A 25,741-nucleotide genomic window follows, 5' to 3' on the forward strand; every position below is an offset into this window, starting at 1 on the left:
GATAAGTTCATTGTCAGGAATGATGGACAGAGACAGATGTGGGGACGATGAAAGTCCGAGCCCTCTACTGCAGTGCGGCGCGTGCTGTGGGGAGGCCAGCACAAGAAGCAGCTCTTGTCAGGTCTCTGTGGATGGGAGGAAACAAAGAAAGAAGAGCTGCCTGGCCCGACATGTCTGCCTTTCTGCCACGGCCACCTGAACACCGATGACCCCGTTGCATGCCGGGGTAGCTCGGACTGCTCATTTCAGGTGCCTTGTAGCGTGGACCCCCTGCTGCTTCAGGTGGTCCTGTCGCTCCAGTGTTGGCCTTGTTTTACACGATGTCTTAAATGGGAATCTTCTGAACTCCATTTAAAGTAAGGCATGCATTTAAAATCATGTCTATAGGCAGCATCTTTTCCCAAATAGAACCAGTTACTCAATCAGGTGTGGTGGAAAGGAAGCGTGGATTTCTGTATTGGAGAGCCTGGCTTAGAATTACTCCCCGAGCCAAGCTGCTGACCATCTCTGAAGAAGGAAGATGGAACTAGGTAGAAAAACAAAATAAAAACAGAACATTTGCATCATTTTCTACTTTCTTTTTAAAAAAGAGATGGGCGCCTGGGTGGCTCAGTCAGTTAAGCTTCTGCCTTTGGCTCAGGTTATGATCTCAGGGTCCTGGGATCGAGTCCCGCATGGGACTCCTTGCTCAGCAGGGAGTCTGCTTCTCCCTCTCCGCCCCACTGAGCGGGGAGCCCCCCGCTCATGGTCTTTCTTGCTATCTCTGTAGCTGTCTCTGTCTTCATCTCTCCCAAATAAATCTTTAAAAAAAAATCCTTAAAAAAATAATAAAAAAGAAAAAATATTTTTAAAATGCGTATTTCAAATGAACCAGGCCACTTCTGATTACATTCTGAAGGAATGTACGGAGCAGTTGCTCTCGTCAGTGACTTGCAATCACAAAGATTTGCAGCCGCATAGAAAGAAATTCGTAATGGTTTTTCAAATCACATTACAGGTTTGCAGCGTCTGGTGATGTCCAGCGTCACATCATCATTCACTCGGGAGAGAAGCCACACTTGTGTGACATCTGTGGGCGAGGTACTGCGGGTGTTTTGGTTTTTTTTGTCCTGAAGACTGCCAGTGGCAGCGTTCTCGGTCCTTCAGCTGAGCACCTGTTGTGGTCTCCCCAGGGTTCAGTAACTTCAGTAACTTGAAGGAGCACAAGAAGACACACACGGCCGATAAAGTCTTCACGTGTGACGAATGTGGCAAGTCCTTCAACATGCAGAGGAAGCTGGTGAAGCACCGGATTCGGCACACGGGGGAGCGGCCCTACAGCTGTTCTGCCTGTGGTAAGTTCCCGGCGGGCCGTCCGGTGCGGGCGGGGCGCCGGTCCCTGCGCCCGCCCTGTCATTGGCTGTTTTGGTGTCGTGGGTACATCATCCCTGTTCTCACAGGTAAAATGGAGGCAGCGCGGTTTCTTTCCCACGTCACGTGGTGGTGCGTTCAGTCCTGCGTTCACGTATGTTCCTGAGAGGTGTCCAGAGCTGTCCTAAGGTGCTCTGCGGACAGAGCCCTGGGAGCCGCGCGCTCCTGGTCAGCGGGGTGTAGACAGGTGGGAAAGTGTGGGAGAGCGTGGTGTGCCGCCTGAAGAGCCAGGCGCGGGGGCTGCGGGTGGACTGCCCTGCAGGAGCGTCGAGAGCACGTGATGGGGTCAGGAGGGGGTGCTTCTCGGGATCCTGGGTTAGAAGCAGAGGTGCCTCCTGTGGGCATTTGGTGCAGCAGCAAAGTCGCGCGAGGAGAGGGAAAGCCGGCGGCCCTCGCTGTCCGGGTGCGTCACTGCGCGCGTGAGCACTGGGGGCTCGGCATTAGTGCCCTGTGACCTGTGATCCCAGTGTTTGAGCCTCTGAAGAACTGCGTGCGTGTGTGCACGTGCGTGCCTGTGACGAGTGGCAGCGTGAACTGGATCATGGAGGAGTGAGGGAGTGACCGTGTGTGTGGTCTTCTGGTGAGAACACGTGCGAGGCTGTGGGGTCCGGCCGTGGGAAGGCTGCAGCAGAGCGTTCCTCAGAGCGCTCATCTGCCAGGAGCGGGCATCCCAGGGCGGGCCTTCTGGCTTGTAGCCACAAGGGAGCTTCGTTTTTATCTCCCACTGGAGTTGTGTACAGCTCTCCTGGATACGCATTTAGGCAAGTCTGCGACTGTTCTCATTCCTCTTTATTAAAATAAAATCATGTCGGGGCATGTGGTAGTGCAGTCAGCTGAGCGTCCGACTCCCGATTTTGGCTCAGGTCATGATCTCAGGGTCGTGAGATCGAGCCCAGTGCTGGGGCTCCGCGCTCACTGTGGAATCGTAGAATATTTTCATCACCCCAAAAAGAAACTCCAAGGCCACTAGCAGTCACTCCCTGTTCGCACGCTCCAGCCTAGGCAACCATTAATCTACCTCCTCGTTCTGGGTTTGCATTCTGGACATCTCATATAAATGGAATCCTCCAGCGTGTGGTCTTCCGTAACTGCCTTCTTTCACTTAGCAAATCTGCTGTGAACATTCGTGTATAGTTTGTGTGGGTGTGTTTTCGTTTTCTTGAGTTCAGAAGACGGGTTCAGTTTTAAGATGGCTTCACATCCTGGGCTTTTTGGGGAATAGAGCTCCCCCTCTTCCTTTACCCCTCTTTCCACCCACCCCCCATTTCATGCTTCTTCCAAGGACTCCCTCTCCTTCCCTCCCCTCTCTTCCTTTCCCAGCATTTCTCTGCACTTTCCAGGGTACAGATGTGCATTTTCCTTCAGCCCTGGGTCCTAGCAGTTTGTTCTCAGAAGACTTCTCTGTCGGGGTCTCCTTGCCCCCTGGGCAGTCCTCTTAGGCTGGATCGAGGATGGCTCCAAGCAGCTCGCTTGCAAGCACGGCCCTTGTCCGGTCTGTGGAAACACCGTGTCCTGTGTTGCCGGGGACTTCAGGCCACAGCCGTGCAGGGGACCCTCCTGTCTGCCACCAGCACAGCTGGCCAGCTGTCTCACTGGATTTCCCAGGCAGGAGGCAGGAGGCAGATGCCACACCTTGCTGTGAGGACAGCTGTGACATCTGGCTCCCTTGCCTTGACTGGTGGGATCAAAGAGAGACACTGCCCCTGGTCCTCTCCTGGCGGGAACTCTGCTGTGGCTAAAATTCACATGCCTAAGGACCCTAGAAAAGATTATTCCCGTTTGCCCAATAATTCCACTATGGAGAATTTATTTTAAGGAAACAGTGAAAAGAAAATGTTAAGTGAGGATGAAGTATAGTAGCAAAGAGGTGCAAACCACCCCAACGTGCAGCCCACGGAGGGGTGGTTATGAAGCTTCGAGTCCATGAAATAGCACCTATGTGTGAACCGTATGTTTTATAGACAGCGCAGGAAATGGTGAAAGTGCTATTACTGGGGTGTTCCATGAAGGAGAGCCAGCCTGACGCTGCGGGCCAGGTGTAGACGTGAAGACACAGAGTCACGCGGTGTGCCTCGGTAGGCTGTGTGGGGAGGAGGGGCCAGAATGTAATGCGTGCGTGTGGACACCTAGTTCATTGTTCAGAGTGCGTTTTTTTAGTGGTCCCCCACTGCCTGACGAGGGCAGGATAGCTGAGCATTCACACGATAAGGGAGAAGTTCTAAATATGTGTCCATATAACTGCGCGGTGTGTTCTCAGTCCTCCGTAAATGGTGATGTCTTCTGTAAGGTTATTTATTGAGGTTAAGGTTATTAGCTGACCTTCTCACCTACCCTGATCACGGAAGTAGATCGTCTCCCTCTGTCATATACACAGAAAGGTAATAGAACCGGGAGAAGTGTGTGTGGAATGACATTAAAAGCAAAAAGGTATTTCTAAATTGTAGATTGGCCATGGTAGATTTATGAAAATTTAAGCAAAACCGATGAGGTTTCCCAGCACGGGCCAGTAGGGGCAGGCAGCTCGGCTTGCCAGCGAGGCGCTCCTGTGCAGGGAGACGGGGGCTCTCGAAGGCTCATGCCGAGGCACCCACAACCCAAAGGCTGCATGCAGGTCGGAGGGACGCAGCTGGAGAAGAACGGAGGAGCCTTCCAGAGTGAGCAGGTGACAGGAGGGCTAGAGTTCGGGCACGCTAACGCAGAGTCGTGTTTTGGAAGGGGGAGGGGGAACGTCCTTCCAGAACGTCCTCCTCTAAAAGGATCCCTTGTTGGTTTTGCAGGAAAGTGTTTCGGGGGGTCTGGCGACCTCCGCCGGCACGTGCGCACGCACACCGGGGAGAAGCCGTACACGTGCGAGGTGTGCAGCAAGTGCTTCACGCGCTCAGCGGTGCTGCGGCGGCATGAGAAGATGCACCACAGGCGCGACGAGGGCCAGGACGCGCTGGGCCGGCTCGCTCATGCCGCCGAGACCTCCGACCTGGAGAGATCTCAGAGCTCAGACTCCTTTTCCCAAGACATGTCTGTGGCTCTGATGCCCGTGTCGGTCAAGCTCCCCGTCCCCCCCGTGGAGGATTCAGTGACAGAGTTCGACGGCCACTCTGCCAGCTCCTACTGCAAGTTCCGGCCCGTGGCTCAGCCTCCCGGAGCCGATGAGCCGGAGAAGCTCGGGCTGGATCCCGGCAGACTCGCCAAGCCTCTGATGCAGCCGGCGCAGCCTCAGGCCTACACTTACCCGGACGTGGCCACCGCGGCCAGCGAGCAGCCGCTGCAGCCCGATGGCCTGTCCCTGGGCCGCTCGTTCCTGGCCGCGCCGGACAATCACTGTGGCGACGCTCTGGGCAGCCGTGGGGCCACCACGCCATACAGGAACTCCGAGGGGCAGTTCTTCTCCAGCATGACGCTCTGGGGGCTGGCCATGAAGACGCTGCAGGATGAAAACGAGCTGGACCAGTGATGGCCGGCGACAGCAAGTCCCAGCTTCGGAGCCTTTTCTGAGCCCAGCAGACCGGCATCTGCGCTGCGGGAGAGAGCCGCTTCTCTGTGGTGGCCCTTTCTCACCGGCCCGAGAATAGTTTGACCATTTCTGTGCTGATGGTGACTGATGACTGAAAGCTTCCGGAGCCGCAGGATTGGGGAAGAAGGCCCGGTGGCTCCCTGTGCACACAGACACGGGAGTGGAGGAGTGGACAGCTTGGGAAACCATCCTGCTGACCTTTGCCAGCACGGGGCGTGCACGCGTGGGGTCAACTACTGTACGTCTCAGTCACATGAAAGGGAAAAATACATAATAACACAAATCTGTTTGCATTTATACATGATTGAAATTTGTACTGTTTTGTATTTTTATTTACACAAAAAGTTTATTTGTATATGAAACTCATGCTATAATTTAATTTGAATAAATGAAACTTGACTTTCTATATAATGTGTTTCTTCCATGATTTTCATTAATTTAAAGACCACAGTGGTATAAAAATAATTATCAACAAGGGCTCACTTTGCCAGGATGAGTCCTGGGTTCAGTTCAGCCACCTGGGATGGTGGGCTTCAGAAGCCACCGGAACAGGGCCTCCGTCCTGGCTGCCACTTACTGATCAGGTCCCGGGCAAGCTCCTCAGCCTCTCAGAATCTTCTCGGGGTTTTCTTTTCTACAGTCTGAGATAGAAATCTTATAGCTCCCATACAAGGTGCAGGTGACCCCATCACCCCCTTGCACATACCTGCCCAGGGTCCAGTTGCTTGGCGGGGCTTCCCAAATGTGTGCCTCCTCCTCACCTGTCCAGCAGACCTGCTGGCCTCTGTGGGACAGAATGGGGGGGTGTGCGTGGGGCTGTCACTGACTGTCAGAGTGAGCCCAAGCAGTTGGATTTAAATGCAGGTCCCCGTGTGGCACAAGTCTCTTGCCCGTGAAATGCTTGCACAAAGGACCACGGATAGTGTCTGTGTCCACTGGGACTCCGAGATAGAGTACTACCAAGGAGCGAAGCGGGTAGGTGAGCATTTTCAGGGGAGAGCAGCGTAGTTGCAGACTGAAATGTCCACTTTGAAGTCAGACTCGGGGTCGCTCCTGGGTTTTCCCGGCCATGACCGGCTCCGCAGCCCTGCAGGTCTGGGGCAGCAAGTGTGTAGCATCCCCATCTTGCAGATGGGAGAACCCGAGGTTCACGTGGGCATGGCCACCTGTGCGGGGACATGTGGCCGGTCAGACCCGGAACTTTGCAGGTGTGCCTGGGAGTCAACTCGAACCGCAGGAGCCACCCATGAGCGGGGGTCTCCCTCCTTCCTCCGCTTGTCTTCCACATCTCTCTCTGGTATCCCGGGCCCAACAGCCCTCATCCCCCTAGGACCTCCCATCCAGCGATCCACTCACCTGTCCACTGCCCCTCCCACCCCTCATGTCCCTGTCCACCTCCTTCCCAGGCTAAACCCATGGCTTCTCACACCAGGATCCACCCTCAACCTCTTTATCAAACCTACCCGGTCAGCCTCCGACCCTGACCTCCTCCCCGTGTGGGTGTCTGAGCCCAGCTGGTGAGAAACAGCCCTTCTCTGCTTTCTATTCCAGCTCGCTTCCGGTGACCTTGGCTAACTCACAGCCTTCCTGGCTGGTCTAGACCCCGTGCTGCCCTTGGAGACACTGCTCTGTGGTCTTGATAGCCTTCTCCAGCGTCCACACCACCTTGGCCCATCGTCCTGCTCGTGATCTTGCTTCCTTTCCCTCTGGGAAGGTAGAAGCAAATAGTCAGGAACCTCCCCCGCCCCTACCAGCCTCCCTGGTCCGTGCCTGTAGATTGCACCACTGTCTAAAACTGCAACCCTCCACACCACCCCCGTTCCCCACCCTCCAGCTTTGTTTCTCTCATTTTCTCACTGCCTGACCTACTCCAGATTGTATTGGTTTCCTCATCTGATGTGACCTCCCTGGACTTCCATCTCTTGTTCACTGCTTCTCCCCTGAACCCAGGACAGTGCCTGGCATGTGGTGATGCTCAGCGGGTGGTTGTCAAAAGAATGTTCTTGGAATACCTTTTAGTCAAAATGTTGGACCTCCTGGACAGATCCTTTGCTTTTCTTTTCTCTCTAGAACCTGTTCAGTCAGACAGCTTTTGCCCCCACCCCTCCACTGAGACAAGCCGTGTCCAGGTCCCCATTGCTCACCCAGGGGGCCCCATCCTAGCTGACTCCTGGCCAGTACTGAAGTTCAGCCGTGAATCGATGCCTCCTTCCTCCCTGAGACAAGCATCAGGATGTCCTGGAGGGTCGGTCCCTCTAGATTCCCATCAACAAATTAATCTGTGGGCGTCCTGGGCTGCTTCACAGCAGATTTTCTACCAGCCACCAGATGGCGCCATAGTCCCTCACAAGGCGCAGAGACACAGGCCGGGTGACTTCAGCCCTCCTGCTGCCTGGGCTGCTGGCATTCCTGCGGCACCCTGCAGGTGGCAAAGTGCATTCACCCTCCTGAGCCCCCTGGAGCCCCCAAAGCGGCCTGCTGGCAAGGCAGCATTCTCTTTCCCCAGTCTGGAGGGATGCATCCTTAAAAGGAAAGTCACCTGCTCATGGATCTCTTGTCCTTGCTGAGTGCCCTTCTGTGTCCCAGACTCCAGTGTTCATGCAGGAGATGCCCCGGGGGTGTCACAGCCTGGGCCCCCGGCCTCACAGCTTTAAGAGGAGACCCCACTCAACAGCCTCGTTGAGCTCAGCACAGTTCTCTGGGTTCTCCGTGTCTCTGTACAAATGATACAAACAATAGCTCTAACTCTACCTAAACCCTATCTCTTACGACAGATCATCTTAACTCCCTTGGTTTTTCTCTTTGCTTCTATAATATTCCTCGCTGCACTCCTGCCCCCACCCAAGGCAGATGGATGCTTCTGATTATCATGGAGGACGGTCGTGTTCTCGGAAGCAAAAGAGAATAAAATTAATAAATTTCAAAAGAGCACTCTTACAGTTAAAGCATAAACCTGACTCAGCCTGGGGCCGCTGAGAGTATAAAATAATTCTTGTCTACGGACATGCAGACTCTGTCCTATCCAGCGGAGCCTCGATGGGCTGCTCTCTCCCCTGCGAGGAGCCAGTCCTCTCTCCACTTCATGTCCATCTCAATGTTCTCGATCTGAAAATGTGTTTGTTCTTTGGATTCTCTTTTGAACCAGTTAGGACATCTGCCCAGTTCCCTCTGTGATTAATGAGTTAAATAAACCCTTAAGTACATATGCATAGTCGTATCTGTAGGAAAACCTGGATTTTACCTTTCTTTGAAAATTATTTTTAACAGACTTCTGAAAGGGTCCAGATATAGACAGAATTTTTCTCTTGTTTACTATCGATGCTGGATTTGGTAGGTTTCCAAGCACAGAATGTATTCGCTTGCTAGGACTGCCATCACAAAATACCACAGGCTAGGGGGTTTAAACAGCAAACGTTTATTCTCCCAACGTTCTGGAGGCCGGAAGTCAGTGATCGAGGTGTGGGCAGGGTTGGGTCCTCCTCGCCTTGCCTTGTCGACAGCCATCTTCTCCCTGTGTCCCTCTGTGTCTGTGTCCTGACCTCCTCTTGTACAAGCACACCAGTTATATGGAATCAGGGCCCGCCCAGATGACCTCATTTTTCCTGAATCACCTCTTTCAAGACCCTGTCTCCACGTACAGTCACATTCGGAGGTGCTGGGGATTAGCACTCTCATCTGAATTTGGTGGGGACAAGAGTCAGCCCGTGACATAGAGCAAGAGACAGGGTGGGCCAGAGTCCGCGGCACAGAGAGGCGGCCAGGAATCCTGCTGGCTGAGCGGTGGAGGCAGCCGCTCGAACACCCCCGGGGCCTGGCACCGATACTGCACTGGGTGACCCAGTTCATCGGTCTGCCTGTGACTCCCAAAACCCAAGAGGGAATCAGCAACAAGGCCGGGGACACGCAAGTCCAATTGCTAAAAGAACTGGTCATTTTACTTTTGGTCTCTCAGAGTCTCAAATGACCAGATTTTCCCAGTCTCTTGGCTGAGGACTGCCCGACCCTTCGGCTGTAGGAAGGCAGGCAGAGAGAATGGACCATTGGCTCCGAGGAGAGATGCTTCTTCCTGCTGGCTGACCTGCTCGTGCTGCTTTGGCCTCAGGGTTTTCCAAACAGTCTTGGCCATGGGACCGTTCCTGCATATCAGGCTACGTGGGAGCCCAGGCCACAGAGCAGAAGAATCGAGATGCTCTGGCTCAGGGAGCATGGGTTGTTTAAGCCTCTCAATTTGTGGGACTTTGTTCTGGCAGGCTGAGGAATACACATACGGTCCTGCCAATGAAGCATGAGCTTCACCTTCAGCCATGAGCTTCCTGGTGGCCAAAGCAAAGAAGGAATCTCTTACTGGAATCTGAGTAGTTCTTGTGCGCTAAGCTGGCCACCTTAAGAGAACTGCTAGGTGCAGGGTGCTCCGAGCAGTACCTGGCACCCACATAGTGCTTAAAAATAAATGTTACCTGGCATTTTTATTATTTTTTAATTTTTCTTAATCTTTTAGCCACTGAATTTTCCCCCCAAATATCATCCCTTTGGTAAACAGTAGACTAGAAGCTAAGTTTCCCTCCAGGTCTGTGGTTTTAGATTTTATGATCCTCTTCAGTGGCTAATGTTGGTTTTCATTCCAGAGAAATCACTGATATGGGATCCGTATGAGCTGTGGGCTCGGGCCAAGCCACAGGGCTGGGCACAGCCAGATTCTGGTGGAGAGAGAGGAGTCCTGTTCCCCAGGCCTGTGGGACGTGAGTGTCTCAGGTGTTTGAGGGTGCAGCCCGCGAGGTCAGCGACAGGGAGAGCATCGGGATCCCGTGTGCTTTGGGTCAGCTTCCCATGCGGCTGAGGGAGGGGTCCTCAGACAATTTGTATTCTGCCGCTTCCTGCTGTGCCGCCTTCAGGAAAGCCACGCTCTTTCTGGGCCGTGTTTCCTCCTTTGTGAAGCGATGGGGTTAGACCATCAGGAGCGTATCCCATGCTCCCCCAGCCCCATGCTTCTGGCAGCCCCGCTGGTCCATCGACCCTTGAGTTCATGTTGGCTTCGGGGTCCTTCTCAGCACCGCGCTCCAAACATTGCCAAGCAGACCATGCACCAAAGAGGAAGGTCTCTGAGGCCCCCGGAGGAAATAACCCCTAAAGCCCTGTCAGGAGAACGTGTTCTAGAATGTCCTCATTTCTGCCATGGGCCCCCCCGACCACGGCTGTTCTCATCCTCTGTGTTTTGGTCTCACAGTCTGGCGGGTCTTTGAGGCAGTCTTTGAGTTTGGGTGTCTGTCTCTCGCTAGGCTGTGCCTCCCCCGAGTGGACATGTATGGGGGCACCTCACAGCCCCTGCCGCCCTCCCTCACACCCCTGCGACTTGCTCAGGTGCCGCAGCCCTAGGCCTCTGCAGGGCACAGACTCAGATGGTCTGCCCTCACGATGAAACAGAGCCCCGTCCACCCCTCCTCCGGTCCCTCCACCCATGGAGAAGGGGACAGTAGATCAGAGGGCATCGCTCACGGTGCCTGTCACAGGCCACGCGTTCTCGGGAGGCTGTGGGGCACTGCACGCTGGGCAGGGCTGAGAGCGAGCCTGCTGGCAGGAGAGAGGCTTCACGGGGGCAGGGACACGTTTGGACCTTAAGGGACAGACTGGCCGGTGGGGACAAACAGGTCAGCTAATCTTTCATGTGCAGAGAATGGGAATTGGATGTTTTTTTCACTGGCCTTGTCACAGGTAAACAAGGGGACATCTGTGAGTCAGATCTGAGTCACATGGGAAGGCTGGTGCTTTGCAGTAAGTGTTTTTTCCAGAACACAGAAGGGCGGGAGGGTTTCTAGATCTTGCTGTTTTCCAGGAGGGCAGGGCTCAGGGACAATTCAGCATGGTCGATTTGAATAGGCTGGAATCCAGACGTGCTGTGGAGACATGCTGTCCTGTTTTTTCCTGGCGCAGGGCAGACCCTCAACAACGCTCACGGAATGGCCACGTGTATGAGTTGGTGGCAGGGAGCAACCACTGAGCACTGGAGAGTTCTAGAAGTAGCATCTGAGGTGCTGTGCCGGGGCCCAAGGAGCCAACGGTCTTCTCACACCTCCAACAACAAAGCCGTCCCGAGGGCTGGGAAGGCGAGAGCAGCCGTGTTTGCTAGGCGCACGTGATAGGCCAGGTGGCTGGACGGATCCGCAGGGAAGACGGACGGCTCTCTGGTTACTCCGAGCGGAGGAGGCTCAGGACGAGGATTTAACTGCTCCCAAAGCTGTTGAAGGTGGGGAAGATCGGATATCGGGCCCTGCTCCCGCGCCCCCTCTCCCGGGACCCCTGCCTCTCTGTTCCCCTCCTCCCAGCCTCTGGCAGCCTCAGGCTAACACCCCAGCAAGCCACCTGGCATTTCCTGGAAACCCCCACAGGCTGTGAGGACGGCATCCCAGCTTTTCAAACAGATCTCCCACCCGTACAGACCAGATCCAGGGAGGCTGGGCTCCCATCAGCTGCTCTGATCAGACACCGGCTCCACTCACCAGCCTGGCTACTCTCGGGCTCAGGGAGAGGAGCAGGAGGAGGTCCGGGGCTTGGTGAGACGCCCGCCCCTCCTGGAGCCCGGGCCGGCCTCCGAACGGCGCCCTGGCCTCTCGCCTGACTGGGGTAATGGGCGAGGCATCTGTGGGTCCGTCCTCCCCAAGCCCACCGGGGGCCTGGTTTGGGACACCTGCCCAGGTGCTGTCATCACTTGTGATTCCCTGCACCTCCTCCCTCCCCTGTGAGGGCCCCTGCGCTCTCTGCTTCTGGGAGACCCCTAAGAGGTCTGCACGCTGCCCGCTGGGAGCCCCACCGCCCTGGCTTCTGCCTGGCGCCCACTGGTCCTGTTCATGGTGATGGATAGGAATGTGCTGGAACAATGGGCTCGGGAACCAGTCAGGCAGCGGTGCCCAGAGATTCCGGAGGGAGCCAGTCTCTGCTTCACCGACATCATGCATCCGTGTTGAGCGCACGAGTGAGTGTTCAAGCAGTGTGAAAAGGCCAGCTGGGGGGCCGAGAGGACCCCCTGAGGAGGCCCGTGGCCCAGGTTCTGTTTAAAATACCAAGAGCGAGAGGTGGGAGTTCAGGGTGCCAGTTCCTAAGCCCCGTGTGCGCGTGTGTGTATGTGTCTGCACACGTGTGTGTAAGGTCCTCACATGCATATTCACCAAATTCAGGTAGGGCACGCCGGTGGGATCACATGCAGGCTTTGGCTGCAGATACCCTTCCCACAAGGGGCTAGAACACTCTTGCCAGAATCCGGCGGGTTTTCCCGCCCTCCACAGGGCGCTGTTGCCATTCATTCATTTATTCATTCATTCAGTCAACAAATATCTCTAGAACACTCCTTACTCTGATTTGCCGTTGGTCCAGGCCTTTGAGCTCTGTAACCCTCCCCCCAGGCCACGATGCCCACCCACTGGCAGGACTCCCCCCTGCAGGGCAGCCCCAGTGGCTCAGCTGGGAGCCACCCCATGGCAAGGGAAGGCTTCTCGTGAGGTGTTTCCGAGACACCCCAGGGGAGAAGAATCACCAGGGAGTTGGCAGGCCCTGCCCCTGCGAGTCGGAATCCCCTGGTCCAGGCGGGGGGCGTGTGGTCACAGCCTGTTTCCTGGTGATCCCCAGAGTTTGGGAGACAACGCATTTCCATCTGTGCACACAACTGCCTGGGGCGGGTTAGACGCAGAGTGGAATGCAGCAGCTCAGGCCGGAGTCTGCGTTCCCAGCCAGCTCGGGGGTTGGGGGGGGGGCACAGGACCGCCCTCCCTCACCGTCCCTGACACTTCCTGTCCCGACCGATGACTGCTTTCTGCTGAGCCCTTCCTGGGAGCAGGGAACTTCCTAAGGGCTTTGCGCACAATATCTTGTTGATGAGTAATAGGCTCTTTCTACAAACGGGGAAACTGAGGCATAGGGCAGTTAGGGACTTGCCAAGGGGTAGACTACACTCGGAGTGTGCAGAGCTGGAGCAGGCGCCCACGCTCAGAACAGCAAATTGGGGAAGGACTAAAATTTTCTGGGTGACAGCTGTGTGTCAGAGGGGTGTGCTGTCCTGTCATCCTCAGAACTGCCCCACGGCGCACTCGTTAGTGCCCTCAATTTACAGAAGAGGGAACCGAGGCACAGCAGCTTACAAACTGGCCCCACGTCATCGGTGGGCTCCGAGAGGCAGGGCTGGGGTCGACGTTGTCATGGGATCTCTGCAGCCATCCACACGGGCACAGCCTCCAAGCAGAGCCCAGGCTGGGGCCCCTCGGGGACCTGGTCCTGCACCTGCTCGCTTGCCCCTGCCCAGTCATGAGCCTGCCCTGTGTTACCTGCCTGTGGCCGCCACCACAAATACCACCAGCCGGCTGGCTTGGAATCGCAGTCCTGGGGGCTGGAGGTCTGAGATCAAGGTACGCGGGGCTGCGCCCTGTCTCATGGCTCCAGGGGAGGATCCTGGCCTCTTCCAGCTTCTGGTGGCTCTGGGTGTTCCTCGGCGCCTGGCTGCCCCACTGCGATCCCCGCCTCCGTTGTCACGTGGTCTTCTGCCCTGCATCTCTCTGTCTGTCTCTCCTCTTCTTACCAGGACGCCAGCCCTACTGCGTCCTGCAGGATCTCATCTTTACTAATGATGTCTGCAAAGACCCTGCCTCCAAATGGGGCTGCATTCGGAGCGTCCAGGTGGATGGACATTTCAGGGGGATGCTACTCAGTGCAATATAAGCTGTCTATGTGGTCTTGACCCCAGGCTCTCGCACAACGCAAGAAGCCCGGAGAGGCTGGGGGAGCCACCGGCAGTCCCCGCAGCGCCCACAGTGCTGTCACGTGTGGGGCCAGCTCTACAGTTCTGTCCTGAAAAAATGGGGACTTTTCCTCTCGGTTGCTTCACTGTCCTTTCTCACATTTCCCCTCCAGGCCTTCCCCCGCATCTGTGGTTGGGAGCGCCTCCTCTGTCTCCTAAGAAGTCAGATGCAAAGGGAGGCACAGGCTCCAAGGGAGGAAGTGTCACGAGTCCACAAGCCTGTCACCCTGTCGGCCAAACAAACACAATTTGATACTGGATTCCATCTCTTGCCTTTCAAATGGGAAGGGTTTTTTTTTGTTTTGTTTTTTGTCTTTTTCTATGGTAACCGCCAGTGCTGGCAGTGACGTGTTCAAACAGTGACTTTGACGCAATGCTCACGGCCCTTTTAGAAAGTAATTTGATAACATTTCCCGGGAACTGCCAGAGAGTCATACAGTTCGCTTCCGTGGCTCCACTTCCAAAGATCTCTTCTCAGGACATAATCAGACATGGGGTCAAATTTTCCATACAAAGACGTTATCACAGCCATTTAAAAAGCTCGTGGTAAAAAAACAAACTGGAAAGAGCTTCTGTGTCGACCCAGAAGGAATTGGTCAAGTAAACAGTGGCCTCTCAGCCTGATAGATGTGTTTACAGCACACCCGTGCCAATGGAAAAGAGCGTGTTTGGTGAAACGGGACCCGCACGCAGCCTGCGGGCCCGCAGCCACCCCTGTGCCCACGCCTCCCCACTGTGGTTCCGTCCCCCCTCCTTTCCTCCATCCTCCACACTATGGGCAGAGCCATCCTTCCAAAACACAAGCCAGCCCTTGCTCTGCCATGACCCAGACCCTTCCGTAGCTGCTCACAGGATATATCCAAACTTGGATGGGGAGGCCAGTTCCTTTGCCGTCAGCCTCCCTGTCTTCCCAGCCTCGTCCTTCCCTGCCAGCCACAGGCCATGCTCTTCCATTACTCTGCACCTTTGCTGATGCTCTTCCCTCTGCCCCCAATCCACTGCTTTTTTCTTTACTCCTAGAAAACTCCTACACATCCTTCAAAACCCACATCAGTTCCCATCTCCTCTGTGAGCCTTTCTCTGACTACCCCAAGGGAGTTGGAATTACCCTCCTCTGCTTCTGTAACCTTTTATGCCACCCCTGTCCCAGCTGTCACCTGCTTCCATTGAATGAGTCCTTTGGCATCCATTCCCCTCCTCCAGACTATGAGTTCCTGAAGGGCAGGGACTCTCACTTCTTCACCGGAGCCCAGCACAGAGCCAGCCCATACTAAAGACCCACAAACATTTGTTGAGTGGTAATTCCATGTCACGGCTGACCACAAAGTTCCAGATTAATGTACTCGTTGGAATGACTGTCAGAATTAGGAGTTAGGACTCATGGGGAAACCAAGACTAACAGAGTTTAAGAATCCGACGAAGACAGCAAGAGGCAGAGCTGGTGTTGTCTGAATCCAAATAGCTAGGGTTCTTTGTCCGACACCCAGATCCGCTTCCTGGGGCCATGGGAGCAAAGCATCACAAAGCGGGGGTGGAGCTCAAACCAACAGAAATGTGTTTCTCACAGTCCTGGAGGCCACAGGCCTGAAATCCAGGTGTCTTGCAGGCTGAGCTTTCTCCAAAGGTCCTAGGTGACGATCCTTCTTTGTCTCTTCTAGCTCCTGCGGGCTCCTGCTGTTCCTTGGCTCGTGGCTGCATCACTCCCTTTTCTGCCTCCACTGTGCACGGCCTCATCTGTCCTTCCTCTGAGTCTCTTATATGGATGCTGACCCTGGATTTAGAGCCCACTCAGGTAATTCCAGCTGCAAAGCCCCTTTTTCCAAATAAGTTTGCCTTTCCAGGTTCTCGGGGTTAGGATGTGGACAGCTCTTTGGGGGAGTCAACTTTCAACTCGTGACATATACCTATAGCCCCTGAATTTATGATTGAATTCATTTCGTTTCTATGCAATAGATTTCATTTTTACCCAATTCAGTTCTATCAGCATTGATTACACACCCGCCATGGACCAGGCCTGATAGAATTCCAGACGTGAGCCATGTGGGCCCCTCCCCATGAAGGTCCCCACTCTAATGAGGGGGGCTTGCAGTACGGGGCAGCTGTGGGCCCGCGACGGGGGTGGGGTTGCCAGAAAAGGTGACTCCTGAGCCCAGTCAGGTGCGTGAGGAGGAACAGCCAGGGGACCAGGCTGTCCATGGCACAGCATCGTGAAGCACCCGGGTGGCAGGTCCTGGCACAGTCCGGCCAGCCTCCAATGGAGGCTGCTGGAGGAGGTGGCAGGCGCCTCAGTCACGGAGGGCCCCCCGGGGTGCTGGGAGCTGGGCTCTGTGAAGTGAACTGAGTACCCCCAAGGTCTCAGAGGGCCCTCCACCCTTCCCACCCTCACCCACCCCGGGCTCCCCAGGACCCAGTGTACTGCAAGTCAGCTTCCCTTTCTGTCATCCTGACAGAAGTCCTCGGGCTGTAGCTGCTTGATGGTGTCCTTGGGGCCGCCCAGGACTATGATGCCAGGCTCTCTTTACAATGAAGAAAAATGGCCACCCAGCCCACAGCGGTGCTCAACTCTGCTCCCACTGGCCTTCGTTAATACTTGAGATATTTTAAACGCCTTCTCCATTCTTCTCCCCCCTCCCCCCCGGCCCTCACTAGAGCCTCTGTGATCCAGAAAAGACAATCCGATGAGATGAAGGGTGAACACATAAGTATCTCCCTGCCTTTGGGGAGATCCCATCCCTCAGAATGTGAGTTCATGTGGCTCTTTCCAAGACTGCCAAGTTCGCTGGGACCCTCTCTCCCCCACCTTCTGCCCTGAGCTCCTGGGCTCCAGATTCCAAATCCCGGGAGGCCCCACTGTGAGTTGCGGGAAGGTGGAACCACATCTCCCGGCACACTCGCTTTCCTCTGTCCCTCCACGCTGACCCCAGCCTCCAGCACGCCCTGCTTCGGGCCCCCACGTCCTACCTGCGGAGATCTCTGCAGCCCGACAGCATGCCCACGGGGCTCTGTGCCGCGGTTCTCCCACTTCCTTCTGTACCTCCCCTGGCCCCCCTGTACAGCGGGGATAATGGTCACCTCTACTTCACTGGGTTTTTTAAAATTGAAGTAAAACATCTATAACCTCGAATTTACCATTTCAACCATTTTTAAGTGTGCAATTTGGTGGCATGAAGTACATTCGCAGTGTGCAACCATCACCACTGTCCATCTCCAGAACTTTCTCCTCTTCCCAAACTGAAACTCTGTCCCCATGAAATTATTCACCCCGTGCGCCCCGGCACCCGCCATCTCCTCTCCGCGGCTGAGTTCATCTGCTCCGGGGACCTCACAGAAGAGGAATCATTGGTATTTGTCCTCTAGTGATTGACTTGTTTCATTTAGGCTTGTGTCTTAAACGTTCATTGCCGTTGAAGCATCTGTCGAGCTTCCTTTGTAAGGCTGAGCCCCCAATCCGTGTTCTCCATTCACCTATCGATGGACACTTGGGCCGTTTCCCCCTCTTGGCTCGCGGGAGGAGGGCTGCCATGAACATTCATGTGCAGATATCTGGTGGATTCTTTCTTTTCTTGATCAGGTTTTTTTGAGTAGCTACCCAGAGGTAGCACTGGATGTCTCTCCAGAGGTGGGACCGCTGGGTCACACGATAACTCTGTGTTTAGCTTCCTGAGGAACCGCCAGACGATGTCCCACGGCAGCTGCCCCATTTTTCCTTGTGCTCTGTAGGGTTTTAGGTGAGAATTGAGGTGGCAGGAGAGGAGCCCTCAGCGAGGGTACGAGATCCACAAATGTGGACTGTACTCATTTCAGCGTCACCTGCCCCCGTCTCCCGGGGCTCCCATTACCCACGGTGTAGCCGAGCTCCCTCATCAGCATCCAAGGCCCCTCAGCCTGGCCTCTCCGGCCACCCCAGCGCCTTCCGCCCGGGCTCCCCCTGAACCCTGGCTCTGTTGGGTGCCCCTGACTGAGGCTTCTTCAAGGAGCCTAGAGTCTTGGTTTGTGCCAGTTCCTCTGCCTGACCCTCCTCCTTTGCCCAACAGTATTCAGTTACGTACCACCTCCTACAGGGAGACATCCAGGTTGTCCGGACTCTCTTAAGTGCCCTCGTGGCCTTTTAGTGAATCCCTGAGGGTCTGAGAGGAATAGGAAGGAGGAAGAGGGCCTCAGACCCTGAGGCTGGGCCCGTGGGTGTTTTATCCATCTCATGACTCTGCCGGAAGCTCCCTGAGTATATGCTGCATCTGGTCCTTCTGTCCTTCCATCAGGCTGACTCCTGGCGAGAGTTCAGTGAATGAATGAGTGAACAAACACGTCTGCAGCCACTGGCGTGTGCTACCGTCAAAAGTCCCCTCCTGCGTTGGGGTTGGGGGTGGGGTGCTGAGCGGAGAGGGGGGCAGCGTGCCGGGGAGGCTTGGAGCGGGAGGCTGCTTTGTAGCCTCAGTAAGGTGACTCGCATTCTCCAGGGCTCGCCCAGCCCCTGCTGAGACCTTGTGAGCATCAGAGGTCGTGGATGTGACCTTCTGTCTCGATGGCCCCCCTCGAATGGGCTAGTGAGGGAGACTCCTCCCCATCCCGGATCATCCCCCGCGGAGCTCGCAGGGGGGCGCAGAGCCCCGCGGACCCGCTGTCTGTCGGCCCCAGGAGGGCAAGGCCAGCAAGACAGCTGCATTCAGGTGCACACGGAGGAGTGGCACCTCACTCACCCGAGAGCTCCACCTGTGGGACCGGCTGCGAGCCAGAGTTTGCCAGAAAGAAAGAACGGGAAGGATTCTGGGTCTCACAGACCCAGACAGATACCGCAGGTCGGTGACCTTGCTTGGGGCCTCCCAGCTCCAAATAAAAAAACCTTTATAGGCTTGAGGCCTGAGTCCCGTGAACATGGCCGTGGGGCTCCCCGTCTTCAACAGCTGCAGAGCGGTGATGGTGACCGTGTCTGGAGTTTTCATTACCTGCAGGCGGGACTGAGCTCTCCTGTGTTCGTTCCCATTCATTCCTCCCACGGCCTCAGGAAGTGCAGAATTTTATTATCATCCCTATTTGAGAGAGGAGGAAGCAGCACAGAGAGGTTAAATTCACTTGCCCGAGGTTGCATAGCTAAGAAATAGCAGCCCTGAGATTTGAGCCCAGGCAGCTGGCTGCGGAGCCTACGCTTTGACCTCCAGATGCTGGTGCCGTCAATGCTGCGGAGGCTGGTCTGCGAGCGAGACCCTCTAGGGAAGCTGGGAACAGAAAAGCTACAAAGAGAGGATAAGAGCTCAAAAGGCTGGCAGTGTGGGGCTGTTCAGTGGAAGGACCTCTAAGCATGGGGAATGCCTGCCTTCTTCTCCCCCTCCCTGCCGGTGGTCCTGAGCCCCCCCCCTCCCCCCCGGCCAGGTCCGTGCAGCAGAGAGAGCATCTTCTTTCCAGCCAGGCAGCCAGGGACAGTCCCTGGCCCTCCTGTGGTCCAGATGCAATGCGGCCTGGAGGGTGGGCTCTACGCAGCGGCAGGTTAGCTGGTACCCCCGGCCCCCTCAGTAAGCAAGGGGGGTCCTCCGTGTCTTGTTAGAGAAGCCAAGGGAGGCGCACCTAGCAAAGCCGCGGGTTGGTCTTTGTTTAGTGGATACGCGCCAGTGAGCCGGACTCCTCGGTCGAGTATCTCAACCAGGGAGGCCTGCCATGTGCAGCTGACTGCTCTCCGGTCGCACAGCACCTGCAGTCCCACGGGGGGCCTGGGGGCTTTGCCAAATACGGTCGGTCTTGCTGGGATGCGGTGAGGTGGACCATTGGCCCTTATTGCCTCTTCTGCCGCGTGTTGGGTCGCTGTGAAATCTGTCAACTAAGCATTTGCAAAGCGCCTTACCGACACCTAGGGCAATGATCGTTTTAAGCCAGAATGCTACCTGTCTGTGTCCGGAAGCCACCCTGGAGTCGACAGACATGCCCAGACACTGCTGGGGTGCCTGTGGGGTTGGAAGCTCGCTGGAACTTGGGCCAAGAGCAGAGCTGAGTGTTGCCCTCCCTTCCGTACAGAGTTGGGGCATTTTGTAATGTCATATAAAAAAGTCATTGAATGAAGAGGTTTAGCCAAGGTTAAGAGCGGGGACTGTGGAGCCAGGCTGCCCTGGGCCCTGTGTTGCCCCTCATTCCCCGGCCGATCACAGGTAGATAACTTCCGTGTACTTCGGTTCTTCTCGGTAACATGGAGTTGATGATGGTTCGCCCTTGTGGGTTGTCAGAGAGTCCCGTGAGCTTGTCGGAAATGAGGGATTGAGTGAATCGCACCAGGTTAGAAGACAGGCCACCCACGTGCTGCTGAGCACATCCCATAGCGGGGATGGGGGGCTGCCCGCTGGGGTGACCCCAACGCCTTCTTCCCCAGCACTTGGTCCTCCCCACTTGGGACCCCTCCGCCGGCCCTGCCTGTCCCCCTGGGAGGGAAGAACCTGGCTCTTTGTCAGAGGACTTTGCTTCGCAGCTCACGGAAATGGGCTGAGCCCTTTGCACGTGGCTGGAGTCCAAGTGCCAAGTGTATGGGTTACAGCCCCTGTTTATTGTCAGTGAGGAAACAACATGGGGGGGGGAGGGGCCCAGGGCAGAGGCAGGTCTGACTGGGGACCACAGGACTTGCAGCCTCGGCCTGGCGGACACACGTGCAGGAACGTGGATGCTGAGCAGTGTGGGGGTAAACTTCTGATGGGGGCTGCTCCCCCACCCACACACCCTGAGCACCCCAAACCTTCCAGCTCTGTACTCCTGTCCCCTTGTCCACGACACAGTTTTCCCAGATCCTGTCCGCTCCCCTTAGCATAAAGAAAAGAGCCAAAGGGACATGGGTTTAAAACCGGCTTTCATGGCTTGCTGCTGTGTGACCTTGACCAAGTTACTTACCCTCTCTGGATGACTTCTTCCTCAAAGCGGGGATCATGATGCTTTCCAGCAAGGAGCACTGAGGGGATTCTGTGAGGTCTGGGAGGACATGGAGTGTTAGTTCCTTCCCAGACATGGTCTCCCTCCTCAGACCTCTGGTCCTCCTCACCCATGTGGGTCGCCTCTGCCTCAGACCATGGCTAACGGTGTGCGGGCAGTGCAGCCCACCCACACGTGAGGTCCCCGAGTTAGAATCCAGCCAGCCTTGTCCGCGTGTCCCCGCAGCACCCCGCTGGGCCCAGCAAATGCTCGCTGATCCAGGGCTTTGCACACCTGTCGGCGTGGGTTCCTCCCCCACGTGGCTTTTAGAACCCTTTGACAAGAAGCAGTGACTGTCTTTAGACTTGTGTCGTGTGGAGAGATGAAAAGAGGAAGAGATACCTCCCGTGTGGAGTGTCGGGTGTGGGTGTGGGGGAGGCTGCGGATTACAGGGTTCCGGGTCTGGGGGCGCAGCTGATGCCCCAGGGGCTGGGCAGCTGATGCGTGCACACAGTGTGCGCGGGGGCGGGGGGCAGGCGGTGGGGGAGCAGGTCTCATCAGTGTCACGGCTGTGCACAGGGGTGCAGCATCCCACACGCCGTGACACCCCTGCATCCTCTGAATGCTGCCTTATTTGGCAAAAGGGTCTTTGCAGATCGGTTAAAGTTAAGGATCTCCAGGCGAGATAATCCTGGATTATCCCGGTGGACCCTAAATCCAGGAACAAGTGTCCTCACGGGAGGGAGACCACGCGGAGAAAGAGGCAGAGCTTGAGGGATGGGGCTGCCCCCACAGTGGGAAGAGCAGGAAGGACCCCCTCCCCTGGAGCTTTTGGAGGGAGCACGGCCCCACTGACACCCCAGCTCTGGGCCCTGGGCCCCCAGACTGTGAGAGAATCGATCCCTGTCCTTGTCAGCCCCCCACCCCGCGGTGTTTGTTCCTGCAGGCGCAGGAAGCCAATCCCCGAGCTTTGTGATGCCGCATGGACCTCTGACTCTTACAGGTTTCAGCTTTCCTCTCTTGTAAATAGCACCAAACTTACACAGTTATCTTAAGGATTAACCGAAGTATTTAGGCTGAATCGTATTAAATTGCCATTTTTACAAGTCAGAGATAATTGGCTGTTGGCAGCTTCATTTGAGTCAACCTGCTGATCCGTGCAAAGCGCTTGGAACAGCATCCGGCCTGCAGCAAGTGCTCAGCAAACAGGGGACACACTGGGCAAGTGTGAAGAGCAAGGCAAGGGCAATAGAGATTACTGGTCCACTGGGGCTGGCAGGGCCCATGTCTTCGGGAGGAGTGGCCTTCATGCTGGGCTCTGACGGAGGGCTAGGAGCTCACATGAAAATGGGGCTGCTGGGGGGACACTCCCAGGAGGTGGGGCAGGGAGGGAAACAGTGGCTCTGGCAGATGCTGGTGGAGGACAGAGGCAGCTCACCTGGGCAGAAGGCTGCAGGGGCGATGTGCGCACCTGCAGAACACAGAGCCCTCTGCACCTGCTCAGCCCCCAAAGGGAATCACTCCTCCATCCTGTCACCAGCATGGTTTTCCTAGGACACCTGCTTAGACCCCTCACTGGGGTATGGGACCTCAGGAGAAAGCTAAGATCTCTTTCGCCCGGTGTGTGAGTTTCCTGGGGCTGCTGTAACAAATTGCCCCAAACTGGGTGGCTTAAAATCACAGAAATTAGTTTTCTTATAATTCTGGAGGTCAGAAATCCAAACCCAGTGTCAACAGGCCAAACTTGAGGTGTCAGCAGGACTGTACTCCATCTGGAGGCTTCAGGGGGGTCAGCGGCCAGCCCCACATTCCTTGGCTGGTGGCCCCTTCTTCCATCTGCAAAAGCAGAAGCTTACTGCCTTCTGTGTCAAATCTCCCTCAGCCTCCCTCTCAAAGGACACCTGCAATGACACTTAGAGTCTGCTTGCATAACCTGGAATAATCTTCCCAGAGCCTCGGTGTAATCATCTCTGCATGTCCCCTTGCCCCGTACCGTGACAGGCACGGGTTCCAGGGGTTCGGCCCAGAATGCCGAGGGGCCACTATTCAGCTGACCACAGCTGCCATTCTAGGTCCCTCCTGCTTTGGCCCCTGTTTCCCCTCTGCGCTTCTGCTCCTCACCTTCCCACGTGCTTCACCTGCTCAGACGGGCCAGTGACCTCCTTCTTCTAGAATGCTCTCCCTGCCCTTCCACAGGGTTCCTCCTCTGGAGACCCTTGTGGAGCTTCCCTGGCTGTCCCTCCCTTGCCCCCAGAGCAGTACATCTGCAGCCCTCACTCACAGCATCGAATCCCCCCCAAGTCAGTTCCAGACCACCATGGGAGGAACATATCATAAACAAGCACGTGACCTTGAAGGTAGGAGATTGGAAAGAAAGGGACGGGTCAGGTGAGAGCAGCTGGAGGTGCTGGAAATGCCCAGAACAGACATGGGTCGGGCAGGAGGAGTGCTTGCTGATGGTTGATATGAAAACTTGAAGCTAGCATCAACCAAGGTCTCACTATGTCCCAGCCCATGACGGCTCCAATGTAGCCCTCGCAACGTCTCTAAGAGGGAGAAACCGTGATCAGGTCCACTTTGTAGATGAGGACACGGAGGTACAGGGAGTTTCAATAATTTCCACAGGGTCACACAGCTAATGACCTAGGGCAGTCGGGCTCTGGTGACAGGCATTGTCCGGTACGATGTTACAGAGAAGAGGGCATGCGGGTAGCCTGGAGCTCCAGGGCACAGACCCAGGCAGAAGCCAGAGCTCGACAGAGGGGAGTGCCCAGGGAAGTGGCTGCTGGAGCGACAGATGTGCGGCTCCCCCCCCCCGCCAGCCGCGTGATCACTGTTAGTATGCAGAAGCTGTTATTGCCCATGACTAGCACAGTTGCCAATGGTAGGAAAAAATGACATGACGAGTGAGCTCGGTCCCCAGTGGGACCCATACTCAAGCAGCTGGAGTCATCGCCTAGGAAGGAGCACAACCAGAGGTCACTTAGGGAGCCCTACCAACTCAAGGATCCCCAACTTTGTAGGACGTATGCCAAGGCGCCAGCAAGCACTGAGCTCAGGGGAGCATTACTGTGTTTTAGGAGGAGAAGGAAGGTCTGGCAGCTGGAGCATTATTGGTTGAGGGAAAGAGAGAGAAGCTTCTTTTTTTTTTTTTTTTAAAGATTTTATTTATTTATTTGACAGAGATAGAGACAGCCAGCGAGAGAGGGAACACAAGCAGGGGGAGTGGGAGTGGAAGAAGCAGGCTCATAGCAGAAGAGCCTGATGTGGGGCTCGATCCCATAATGCCGGGATCACGCCCTGAGCCGAAGGCAGACGCTTAACCGCTGTGCCACCCAGGCGCCCCGAGAGAGAAGCTTCTAGACCAGACTGACCAAGAAAAAAGAAGACATATTATCAGTATGCAGAATGAAAGATGGGATGACATATTATTAGATGAAATGGACCAATTGTTTGAGATCTACAAACTACCAACTCATGCACTAAGAACCTGACTAGTCTTATATTTATTACAGACTTTCAATGTTTAAAATGTGGAACAAAGAAAATTCCAGGCCCACATGGCTTCATTGGCTTATTTTAGTTAACACATAAGGATGAAACAACTATTCTGCAAGAAAACTGAAGAAGGAAAACACTTCCCAACTCATTTTATAGGATCAGCATGACCTAATACAAAAACCAGACAATATTACAAGTTAAAAACAGAAAACGAAAAGCTACAGACCAAGATCTCTCATGGACATAGATGTAAATATCAGCAAGACATTAGCAAATCAATTCCAGCAATATATAAAACGAAGTGGGGTTTATTTGGGGAATTCAAGGCTGGCCCAGCTTTTGATAACGATCACTATAACTCACCATGTTAAAGACTAAAGAAGAAAAGCTACAAGATCACATCAACAAATGGAGAAAAAGATTTGACAAAAATCAATATCCATTCATGATTAAAAAAAAAACCTCCCCAAACCAAAAACTATTAGCAAACTCAGAATAGAACTTCCTTAATTGGGAAAAAAGGTATCTCCAAAAATTCTACAGCTAACTCGCACTTAATGTCGGAAAATGAATGCTTTCCATGTTCAGAATCGGAAAAAAGCAAAGACATATACACTCACCACTTCTATTCAACATCATAATGGAAGTCCTAGACAGTGCAATAAGGTGAGAGAAAGAAACCAAGGGTACATAGATTGGGAAAGAAGAAATAAAACTGTCATTATTTACAGATGACATAGAAAAAGCTTCTAGAAATAACAAGTAAACTTAGCAAGGCCACAGGTTACAGGGTCAGTATTCAAAATTCAATCATATTGCTATGTACTAAAAATAAACTCTTTGAAACTAAAATTTAAAAAATTTATAATTCCTCCCCCCCAAAATAAGTAATTAGGTATTAACATTACAAAATATGTGCATAGAAAGAAACCAAAGAATATCTAAATAAGTAGAAAGATATACTATATTCATGGATTGGAAGATTCAATACTGTTAGGATGGCAATTCCCTCCAAATTGATACATAATGCATCCCAGTCGATCTGCACATGATTTTTTTGTAGTTATCAACAAGCTGATTTAAAATTCATATGGAAAAAAGAAAAAAAAATCCTATGGAAAAGCAAAGGAACAAAAATAGCCCAAACAACTTTGAAATAGAAGAACAAAGCTAGAGGCCGACACTACCTGATTTAAAGACTGAAAAAAATCAAAATATTCTAATCAAAATATTGTGGTATTGCTGAAAGGATGGGCACATAGAACAGTGGAACAGAATAGAGTTCAGAAGTAGGTCCACAAATATTTGGTCCCTTGATTTTTATTTCTGGTGACTGCCTTATTGAGATATAATTCCCATACCATATAATTTACCCCTTAATTTTTTAAAAAAAATTTATTTATTTTAGAGAGAGGGAGAGCACGAGTAGGAGGGGCAGAGAGAGAAGGAGAGAGAATCTCAAGCAGACTCTGTGCTGAGTACAGAGCCCAACACAGGGCTCAGTCCCACAACTTGGAGATCACGATCAAAGCCAAAACCAAGAGTTGGACGCCCAACCAACTGCACCTTCCAGGTACCCCCAATTTACCCATTTGAAGCATAGCACAATTCCGTGGTTTCTAGTATATTCTCAGAGGTGTACAACTATCACCATAGTCAGT

The 25,741-nt window shown here is 54.3% G+C and overlaps 1 protein-coding gene across 3 annotated transcripts in view; it reads left to right on the forward strand.

The window, feature by feature from the left end:
* ZBTB49 (zinc finger and BTB domain containing 49) overlaps window positions 1–17,895 on the forward strand; it is a 39,273-nt gene extending 21,378 nt beyond the window's left edge. For 2 of the 3 annotated variants that reach the window (XM_040625184.1, XM_040625185.1), the window contains exons 6-8: window positions 998–1,080; window positions 1,173–1,334; window positions 4,188–5,325. In XM_040625184.1, coding sequence (XP_040481118.1) covers window positions 998–1,080; window positions 1,173–1,334; window positions 4,188–4,861 — 919 coding nt within the window. In that variant the 3' untranslated portion in view covers window positions 4,862–5,325. Of the gene's footprint in view, window positions 1–997; window positions 1,081–1,172; window positions 1,335–4,187; window positions 5,326–15,358; window positions 15,493–16,150 lie in introns of those variants that run through there. The other variant, XM_040625186.1, reaches the window with a different exon arrangement.
* Window positions 17,896–25,741: the final 7,846 nt, after the last annotated feature.

The sequence above is a fragment of the Ursus maritimus genome, unplaced genomic scaffold (genome assembly GCF_017311325.1).
Source record: "Ursus maritimus isolate PB19 unplaced genomic scaffold, ASM1731132v1 scaffold_8, whole genome shotgun sequence".
Classification (NCBI taxonomy): domain Eukaryota; kingdom Metazoa; phylum Chordata; class Mammalia; order Carnivora; family Ursidae; genus Ursus; species Ursus maritimus.